Source organism: Malus sylvestris, chromosome 9 (genome assembly GCF_916048215.2).
Source record: "Malus sylvestris chromosome 9, drMalSylv7.2, whole genome shotgun sequence".
NCBI classification, from domain to species: Eukaryota; Viridiplantae; Streptophyta; class Magnoliopsida; order Rosales; family Rosaceae; genus Malus; species Malus sylvestris.
The window spans coordinates 7,863,885-7,875,055 of record NC_062268.1 but is presented as its reverse complement, the minus strand read 5'-3'; the positions used below and the strand labels follow the sequence as shown (position 1 = coordinate 7,875,055).

The 11,171-nt window shown below is 36.6% G+C and overlaps 1 protein-coding gene across 1 annotated transcript; it reads left to right on the top strand.

Moving 5' to 3' along the window:
• The first annotated feature begins 4,490 nt into the window (after positions 1 to 4,490).
• Positions 4,491 to 7,453, top strand: LOC126633743 (glutamate receptor 3.7-like). The gene is made up of 5 exons (XM_050304313.1): positions 4,491 to 4,560; positions 5,955 to 6,304; positions 6,525 to 6,629; positions 7,029 to 7,223; positions 7,373 to 7,453. The coding sequence occupies exons 1-5, from the start codon at positions 4,491 to 4,493 to the stop codon at positions 7,451 to 7,453; spliced, it is 801 nt and encodes a 266-aa protein (XP_050160270.1).
• The last annotated feature ends 3,718 nt before the right edge of the window (positions 7,454 to 11,171 follow it).

The following is an 11,171-nucleotide window of genomic DNA, read 5'->3' as shown; positions in this document are numbered from 1 at the left end:
AATTACTTGACATGAGACCATCTCAAATTCAGCTGGGCAAGCTTAAAGTCTTTGATGGTGGATCTCTTCTTCGTGAGAAGTTATTGGAGACAAATATGAGTGGTTTAACTGGTCACGTTGAATCGTTGGAAATTATATATTATAATATGAAATATTGTAATATATAATTTTAATAATTGAATGAAAAATAGTGTTAATCAATTTCTTAGAAAGGTTATGTTGTTTAGGTGTATTCCCTTGATAAGTGATGTATACTTATAGATGAAAAGTTACATCTCTTTAATAAGTAGAAATTGGATTTTATATAAACCCATGAAACCATTGGTATTATATATAGAAAATTAGAGTTAATTTTTACTCTTGAGAAATAGGGTTTCCCCACTTTGTTTCTCTCATTCTTAGTCAAATTCCGAACCATGTCTTGAGAGTACGAAATATATGAAGTTCACCAGAGTCCGAAGATTGAAGTGCTTTGACTTCAGATTATAGATTATTGAATCCTAGGAGACGGACGCCTACTGAACTACAAACACAAGATTAGGGGTGAAATTCTGTCAGTAGGACATTGCATTAATGCAAGCCTCAATCTCTAAGTTTGTCAGTTTTTCTAATTTTCTCTCTAGTTGTTTATATTAATCTCATACATAGATTGATGTTGTGATTTTCTTTATGATTATTATTATTGTAATTCTTGTGTTATTTTCATATTTTCTAATATTGCTCCAACAATCTAAAGACATAAAATTTTCTCTTAGCAATATTAGAGAGTATGAGTATGAGTACATAATAGAAGAAGTTAAAATCAATAACATTGAACATAGCTCTAAACGCTGATTTTGCTTTGGAAAATTTATGGAGCTGGATTTTATGTGCATATTGATGTGTATTAGTTTATTTGATGTGCTTGATATATACAATAATGTCTGTATGTTGTCACACTAGTGGAAATTGCATTGTGTATATACTGGACGATGTTTTTCGGTTTTCATCTGCATATGTTACAACATATATGCTTTCTTGCCTGGTTATTCTCACTAAAATGAATCTGCCATGCGTATGAGATTAAAAGAAAATTAATAAATAGATATTTCTACATTTGACAGTGATAGGGTATTGATGTCTCTGGCCATTTACCACCATGTTAAAATTTGAATTGTCATATGGGCTGATGCCCAGGGTGTATTTCTTTCAGAGAACAAACTTAAATTTTTTCATGAGTTACTGATAAGTGACCTGGATATCTCCATGAAAAGGTATTCGGTACTTTAACCAATCAGTTTAGTGTGGTTCGTGGTTGGGGGCTGAAATCAGATATGGCTATTCTAAATTTTCTTTGATTATCATGATTGGTTTTGAGATATTTTCAGAGAAAACATGGATATATTGATAATATATGTTGCACAGCTTCATGAATCTTTTGTTTCACATATGCGATTCTCATGATTCAATTGCATCTTTCATGAATATTTGGCATTGACTCTTCTATTAGAAAGGAGGTGACGGTTAAGGCTAAGTGAAATGGCTTGATTCAAAAATTTGCATCATTTGCAATTCTAAAAGGGCAATAATGTGTACCAGTTCGTGGACTGATGCAATGTTTCTTTCTTGGGACAAAGGAAATCAATATTTGATTGGGCACGAGAATGATTAATCGGGTTTTGTTGAGAAAACCCTTATATTCATAAAGATGTCAGCGAAAGCTCTTGATGAAGAATGACTACCCAAATAAAATGGGGTTGTTCTAAATTTGTATTGAAACAGTTTGGAAAACTCCAGTAGAAGATATGAACCCAACTTCCATGGTATCATATAATATAAGATGAGTGCAGATTATTCATATTTATTCATGGAAAGAATGGAATACATAAGAAGGAAATTGAACAATTACTCAGGCATATGTGTGCATATGCAAAATTGGGTTTAGTCTTTAGTCATGGTCAGTCATGATAAGAACCCAGAAAATGGATAAATTTGGCTTTGAGAAGCAACGAAAATAAAATGATAAACTGAACTCATTTTAGATGAGTTATCTGTCAACGTCGAAAGACGCTTATTTAATTATGGGGTCAAGGTCCAAGACTTATGTTGAATCAAATTAAAAGACACTAAATGTCACAGCCCGTCCCGGGATTTTATTTATCGAGGACATGAAATGACGGGATTGCCCTTAGCGGTTACTAAGGTATGTGTGTGTGACATATTATTGGACTAAATACATATATTCCTAAACTTTTGGAAAAATAATTTAAGTTGGATTAAAGTTGGTGTGTATATTTTGTGTGGTTAGGGATTTTAAGAATTGGATTGTGACTTGTTTTTGGGTGGACCCCACACACACACACACGGGACAACCGTCTCCTTCCTCGTGCTCTCTTTCTCTCCTCTCTATTTCAGTCTCTCTCTCCCTCTTGAAATTGTACGGACAAAGCACTAAACCCTCGAACCTTCATGGATCGATGGCAAAAAGGTAAGATTCATCCTTTCAACCTCTTGAGTCATTTGGTGCTAGTTTTAGAACGAAAAACCTTAGAAATCACGTTGAAAACCCGAGGTCCCATTTGAGTACTGTTCATGCATTCGTGATGTGTTGATTTTCAGGGAATTCTAAGCTTATAGTGAGCTTAGTGAGATCCTAAGGAAGCTCGGAGTGCTTAGTTTGAAGGTTTTGGACGTCGGGATCGTTGAGTTCGAAGTTGGCCGATTTTCTTGGAATTTCTCCGGTGAGATTTCGTAGTTTTTAGAGCCTTAAAGTAGTGTAACGTGATTCTACATGCTTAGGGCTTCATTTTGATATAAAATACGTGAAAAATGGTTGAGAAATGACGGAGAATAAGGAGATTGAAAAATCTCCAGTTTTCCGGCGACCGGCGAACCAGTCCGGCAACTGGAGGTTAGGGGTGATGCGCGTGGGGGCGCGTGGACCCGTGCCCATCCTGGCGAGTGCGGCCTCAGAATTTTTTTCTAAAAATATGCCGACGTTCATGACATCGAGTAGGTCACTGTGGTATATTTATATACCCAAATTGAGCACCGTATGAGAAGTTATTACGAATTGTCGGTTATGTGCTTTAAATAACGTTGTTTTAGTTGTTTCGCATATAGGTGATACCTATCCCGAGGACGAGCGCATCCAGGGACGTCACGGGGGTTACGACCCTTTGACTTATTAGTGAGTGGGCAGTTATTTTCTGTATTTACCTATATACTATTGATTTTCCCAGAAATTGAATTTATATGAAAGTATGTTTTAAAATGCCATGCATGCATATTGTGAATTATATGAATTGATAATTGATGCATATATATATGTGAATTGGTGATGTGGACGCACATGTGAGTATCATGTGAGTTTTATATTATTCATGTGAATCATTGATGATGTGAATTGTGTTGAGAGCTCATAACCTGCACCCCTGGTGTTAGTGCTTATAGTATTCACCGCATCGCACGCTCACCTTGGATCCAAGTAGGTGCATGTCGTACAGACCATGAGAAGGTTCCGACATGCTAGTCGTATAGATCACTAGAGGTGGTTCCGACTGGTAGGTGACCTTAGATTATGCGTGCAGATGATTGATGAGAGAAGCACTAGAGCGTATTATTTCACCATTCTTGTCATACAGACTACTTCAGGTAGTTCCGACTTATGTGCAGAGTAGCGCCGTACAGGTCACCGTGGTGACTCCGGCTGGGTTGGATATTGAGCTATAGAATTAACCGTACAGGACCAACTACAGGGTCTCCGGTTGATTCATTATGTCACCTGTTATATTGATGCATCCATATTCTGTCATTGACATTTATAGCATGTCATACTTGCTGGATTTTGATAAAGATTAATGTTTTGAGAGATTTGAACAAATATTATGCTATTATGTTATTTTCTGGGAAAGTATACATGTTTTACAGTGAGGGGTTGGAAATGTTTTAAATGAAATGTTTTGGAAAACTTTGGTTTTACTGACCTACTCAATTTTGTTTTGCGCCCCTCCAGGTTCTAGTTAGCAGTTGGTGGCTCACGAGGTTTTCTTCGGCGTTCTGACAAACTTCCTGCATGTAGGACTCACATGCAGATGTTGTAATTTAATTATAGTTCTACTTGACTGCACCTAGTATTTCTGCTATGAAATTGTGTACTGCACACTTAAACTCACTTTAGCATGCTAGTTGGATATTATTGCTAGTAGTTGGTTTTTATTCCTTCGTATTTCTCATATCTTTTGCTTCCGCATCACACTTTTGGTTACGTCACGCTCACGTGACGGCCAGCACGCCTTGATTCTAGGATCGGGGTGTGTCACTAAAAGTGTGGGGAATATTTTGCAATTTTAAGGGTTGCATGTATGATTCACAAATTACATTGTATAGGTTGAGGCCTATAATCAAAAGAATATAATATTCCTCTGGGGGTTCTAGATCCTTGACAATTTTGAAATAAAAGCTAAGAAGTGCTTCTCATGGAAAGGCACGATCGTTTCCATCGTAGGGTCATGGATTTGGTTCATTCAAACTATAACAATTCGGTTACTGGTTATGGAGATGATAGTTCTTTCTCAGATTGTAACCTTCGACAGTTGTGATGGTGCCCTTTGAATAACATCATTTTGGCTTCGTTATTTGAGTAGCTGCACGTATCTTTGAGATATGAGATTTGCACAAGAAGAATGGAAAATGTAATTTGCTAATTGAGTGAGATAATCAAAATGTCATCTCTTGGAATGAGTTATTGTTTAAGGTATGACAAGGTTAGAGACCTTCTTACAAATACCTTAAATGTGGGGGAAATCTATTTCCTACTGTTAGCAAATTGTTGAGAAGTCTTAACCTATGTTTTGAGGACTTGACATTGTAAAACAACTACTCTCGTATGAAATAGAATTTCATAAGATGGATTGTGCACACCATTAAAAATAGTTAACCTAGTAGTGGATCCAATTATTAAAGGTTAGACTAGAGAGTAAGTTGATCATCGAGGGGAATGAGGCTAAAGCCAACATAACTAATGAATCAGCCGAGCGGAAACCTGACTTAGTTGATTGGAGATCCCATGGTCTAAGTTCAATAGGCAAACTGGTTGGGCATGATTCAAAGAAGTTAACACACTATATACCTCATTCCTATGATGGAAGATATGTGTTGTCTGCAGACGTTTTAGGTTGTATATTTATACTTAATGACAGTGATATCTTATAAAAAAGAGGAATAAAGCATACCATCCTTAATCAGTGGTCACCTATATAAGAGTAGAAGTGGGTTGTTTTTATGAGTATGAGATGACTAAATTCTCTAAAGCTCTCATGAATCCGGGAATTGTTCAAGATCAAAATGAACACAACCATATGAACCGAAATACATTAGAATTAGTGATGTGTGTTGCCTATTGTCTCGGTTTACTGTTGCGGTGAATAGTTCAAGATTTCATATCCACTGCGTCACCAAGTAAATCCGATAAGTATTCACTAAGGTAGGTTCAAGTCCAAAAGACACATCTCCCGATGCATCTCTTGTCCACCTATACTCTCAAATTCTTCCTAAATTTTTCAGTCATGTGGAGGATTGTTGTAAATTATATATTATAATCTGAAATATTGTAATATATAATTTTAATAATTGAATGAAAAATAATGTTAACCAATTTCTTAGAAAGTTTATGTTGTTTATGTGTATTTCCTTGATAAGTGATGTATACTTATAGATAAAAAGTTACACCTCTTTAATAAGTAGAAATATAAACCCATGAAACCATTGGTATTATATATAGAAAATTAGAGTTAATTTTTACTCTTGAAAAATAGGGTTTCCCCACTTTGTTTCTCTCATTCTTAGTCAAATTCCGAGAACATAGCTCCAACATGAATTTGATCAAGACAGAAGCCGTGCGAGTGGCATTTATGATATCATTAATTTTGATCAGATGAAAATTCGTACGGTTGGTTTTTGGACTTATTAATCAGGTTTTTCAGTTTCTCCCCCGGAAACTCTGAAAAGGGGAAGAAGTAGCTATTCTCCACTGGATCAGAAGCTTGACAATGTCACGTGGCCTGGTGGAAATACAGAAAGGCCACGCGGTTGGGAGATTGCAGATAATGAAAAACCATTGAGAATTGGAGTTCCAAAAAGAGTAAGCTTTGTTGATTTTGTTACAGAACGGAACAACAGCCATAAAATCGAAGGATACTGCATTGATGTGTTCAATGAAGCACTGAAGTTAGTCCCGTATGATGTTCCTTACAGATTTGAACCTTTTGGTGATGGCCGGTCCAATCCCAGTTATGATGAGCTTGTGAAGATGGTTGCAGAAAACGTAAGTAAACTTTACAGAGTTTAGAATTGGTCAATCCAAAGAAAACTTAAAATGTGACTGGTTTTTGGGGTGACATTAGTTGCCAATACATGGAAACATGATGTGAATAGGAGTCAACATATGCAAATAACAAGACTACAATGTCAAGTTCTGAAAACTTTAAATAGAAGTGGCGTGCCCGTAGTATCTATCTCGTCTTCTAATTGACATTTTGCACCAGGTGTTTGATGCAGCTGTTGGGGACATTGCAATTGTGAAAAACCGGACAATGATTGTGGATTTTTCTCAGCCCTATGTTATCACCGGGCTAGTGATAGTGTTAAGGGTATAAGTGTAATACAGTTAGTAATATAGTTAGTAAGGTGGTTAGCATTTTTTTTTTATAAAAGCAGTATGTGTAATCTTCAATTAATACAAAATCTTATTTTTCTCTCTAAACTCTCTCTCTCTCTAATATCTATGTGTTCATCATTTCTTCTTGATTTTCCCTTCAATTCCCAAACGTTGCAATGTAGTTACCATGGTATCAGAACCACCAGCTCACGCCTTTGATTCTGGTGGTTCCATTTCCCATTATTTTTCATTTGTTTCTAGTTTAGCTTCTCTTCAAATTTCCATTAGATTTTCGGTGCTTCCGCGATTGTTCTTAGGTTGATTTTGCTGCGATTGTTGCGATTGTTCTGGTTAATTGTTCTTGTTGGGTTGATCGTTCTTGGGGCAGTAGTGTTGCGGCCTTGTTGACGACAGCCTTGCCGTCGAGCCACTCGGTTTTGGCGGTGCAGATAAAGAACTGAGATCCATTGGTTCCGGAACCAGTGTTGGCCATGGACAAGATTCTGGATCCAGTGTGCTTCTTGATGAAGGTCTTGTAGCCAGAGCCAATTTCTTTGTGGTTTTCATACGCGGCGGAGTCCAACAGGTATTGGGCAGTCGGTGTCGGTGTCTATGCATAAGGAATACAGAACTAAAGTCGGTGCTTGACACATAAAGAAGTCAGTGTCTAAATGTGTATGCAATCAACTTGTTGTTTTCTGAGTATTTCGCATTTGTTGGTTATCTTGGTTGGAGGACGAAGACGAAGAAGTTGCCGTTGGAGACAACAAAGATGAAATCTTGAAGAATGGAAGTGGGGATATTTTCCAACTCTGATGTCTGACAAAGAATTTCAATATCCCTTAATTTTGCAAAGTAAAAGTACCTTTCTTTTTCAAAAAGGTCCACAGAGAGCTTGAGATTTGTAATCTCCTTAGACAAAGCTTGAACTTCTGAAGAATTAGCATCGCCTGTAGCTGCATAAGGTCTCCCTTGCTTTGGTCCTGAGGTCTTATTAAGACCAACTGTATCTCCACAGCCAGGGTTATGTAAATTGCTTGATTGCAGAGATTTTGAGATTTTCTAAGTACCTTTGGGACGCCGATCCTTCCCACCTTTACTCCTTCGCTCCACAGGGTTATAGTTTTCATTCATCTTGGTGGTGTTTTCAGAGCAGTTTTTTGAATTCTATTTTCTACGATTATGATCCGTGCTCTGTTATTGGTATGGAAGAAAGTTTAGACCTATGTGCAGCCCAAGTGTTTGACAAAATGCCCACCTTAGAAATTTCATATGAAGGTTAAGTTTTTCAGTCACTTCTTCTGAATTTCTTATGATGATTCTTTTAGTATTCTGTAAATCAATTAGTTTGTGGTTGTGGGCATGGAGTCATTCAGTTGATATGTTAAGTATTAAAGAGCTCAAAGTCGTCCTTCTTGTGAATTTTTTCTGGGTTCTTCTAGTTGTTTGTGATATTTGCTTTCAAGATTCTTCATCTTGTGATATTTGGGATATTTGGATTCAAGAATATTGGTCATTGCTGGATTGTGCAATTTGTATGCTATGTCCAGTTCTTTCTCTGCTTCATTGATATTCTGCAAGTTTATTGGGTTTGATCTTTCTGCAACTCTTGATATATTTTGGAGAAATGGGTGTGAATTCTTGCATTGTGGCATGTATAATTTTGTGGTTGTTCGGATTATGGTTTGCGTAGACAGAGCACTTGCATGATCTTGGAGCCTCTGCCATATCTGGTTCTTGAGCTTTCTCAGCCTTTGTGTCGAGTTATCCAAGGTATCAATTGTATTGTTGTTTATGTCCTTTGCTCCATCAGAATCAATCAAAGTGGGGGTGGATTTCATGAATTGTTTGCTTAAAATCCATACCGAGAACCAAGCAGAGAGAGCTTATTATGTTTATGTGGTCCATTATCAAATTCAAATGGTTTTTCTTCTCATCTTGATATTCAAGCAGCCGTCTACGCAATTCGTCAAGTCTCTTCAAGGACAATATGTTTTCCTATCACAGCCTATAATTTCAGAGTCTAATCAACTCAGTTGTTAGCATGAATTTACAGTAAGTCCGGTTATACGATGAAGTTTGAAGAAGTTGTAAACGGTAAATCCCACGAAGGGTAATTCCGTGATGTGAATAGGTAAATCCTACGAAGGGTAGAAGAAGTTGTTAACGGTAAATCCCACGAAGGGTAATCCCGTGTTTTGAGTAGGTAAATCCCACGAAGCGTAATCCTACATAGATGTTGATTTTCAATTGTTGAAATTGTGAAGGTCGATTCATTGTTCAAAGAAGTTGTTTTTTGGTAAAATCCACAAAGGGCGATCCCGTGGTGCTATAGTTAAGGCTGATGCCACACTATAGTTTGTTAATTTTCTATTTTAAAGGCCGATGCCAATGTTAAATGAAGTTGTTGACGGTAAATCCCACGAAGGGTAATTCCACAAGAAATTGTTTTAACCGGCATGAGGGTGTGTAACAACTTTATAAGAGTTTGTTCTTTGATTGAAGCTCCTACGAGAGGCAGAGAAATATTGGACTTTTGATTGTGTGCAGCATAGACATGGGATTTTTGTGCAGCTTTGAGCATGGGATTTTTGGTTTTCTGCCATATGATGAAAAGGATTTCTGCAGCTTTGATTTTACCGTGCCCAAATCCATGGGATGAGAGATGATGCGAAAGTAATCAGGGATTCTCTGCTTCACAGGATCAACTTGCAGTAATCTTAGCAACTTCCAGTCAAGTCATCATTTGTTAATGGTCATTTTTCTTCCAATCTCCAACTCGGTTTCCCCAGTTAAGATTGAGGGGGAGTATTAAGGGTACAAGTGTAATACAGTTAGAAATACAGTTAGTAATATAGTTAGTAAGGTTGTTAGGATTTCTCTTATAAAAACAGTGTGTGTAATCTTCATTTAATCAATTTATACAAAATCCTATTTCTCTCTCTAAACTCTCTCTCTCTCTAATATCTCTATGTTCATCCCTCTGTTCATCCTTTCTTCTTAATTTTCCCTTCAATTCCCAAACATTGCATTGCAATGTAGTTAACAAATGACATCTCTCGACAATTCAAAGTCAAATGCTTGGGTGTTTCTCAAACCATTTTCATTGGAGATGTGGTGCGTCGCTGCATCTTTCTTTGTGATAATTGCTGTGGTAATGTGGGTTCTTGAGCATCGAGTCAACATAGATTTTCGGGGTCCCCCTAATAGGCAGCTCGCTACAATCTTTACGTAAGTTTTCTGTATTTTGTAAATGGAGTCCACTGCAATTCTTCTTGAAGATTAATATCTTGAGTACGATATCATTACTGCAAATCGATATTATTATGTATTTCTTTTAACTAAACCGATAATGTGGTTCTGACATCATTCGATCCTTTCATATTGCAGGTTCAGCTTTTCAACCCTATTTAAGAAAAATCGTAAGCAAATATTTGGGCTCTGCAGTCTAATAGTTCTTATTAACATGAATCCTAAAAGTTAGCTTATTCACATCTGTTAGATTACTAGTTTTCCAGTTGCATATTTTTAATAGATTAGCAGTATGTATCCGTTTCCTCGTTAGTTCATATTCTTATTGAAAGAATGAAGAAAATTAGCCTGCACTGATCCTGTTCGGCCATCCCCTTCAAATCACATTTTAGTAAAGTACTAGAAGGAGTGCCCGTCGTTGCCGCGGGTCTTTAAAATATTTTGGAAATATATCACTATAGAAAACAGAGGTTTCCTATGCTGTGAGTTTCAAAACTGTATAAAACATGTAAGATCACTATTTACATACATGTGGAATGTAGTAGGGAAATTATAGTCCTTTTGTTCTGAATCAAGAACCATTTTCCTGCTGTTGAACATCAAGAAGACCACTAATTCTGAAATACAGATTAAATTTCTCTCCATGTTAAAAAGCATGTAAGCAGAGAGAAAAAAGATGTGGCTTCTATTACTAGTAGGATTAGCTTGTAAAGACTTGTCCACTGTGTTCTGAATATTGGTCTTCACTGTAACCATATTTAGAGAACTTTTCTGTAAATAATTCTACTGTAAAAAGAAAACCATGTTAGAATGCGTTTCTATTCATAACACATTTAATACTTTTTAGTGGACTATGATCGGATTTTAATGTTGTGTGTCAATATATAAAATAGAACAAAGCCACTAAGAATCTAAAAATATCATATAATTGATAGCGGCATGTACTTTTGATAGATACTATGTAATTTTTTGGCTTAGTCTCAGATATTTTGTAATTTTTTTTTTTTTGGGGAAATCAGATATTTTGTAATTTTGTTCCCCTTTGAGGTGACAACTGGGCACCCAACGACCTTTCAAATTCACAGAAAATATGACCAGGCGCTGTGATAACAAAATGATGGCAAAAACTAGACCTGACATTCATGTCGTGTTTATCGTATTCGTGTAGTTTTTGTGTCATACCCGATAACCTAACAGGTCGTGTCGTATAATACCCGTTAAAGTAAACGGGTAATATGACCAAATCCGAAATCAACCTATTAATATTATCAGGTAATATGAC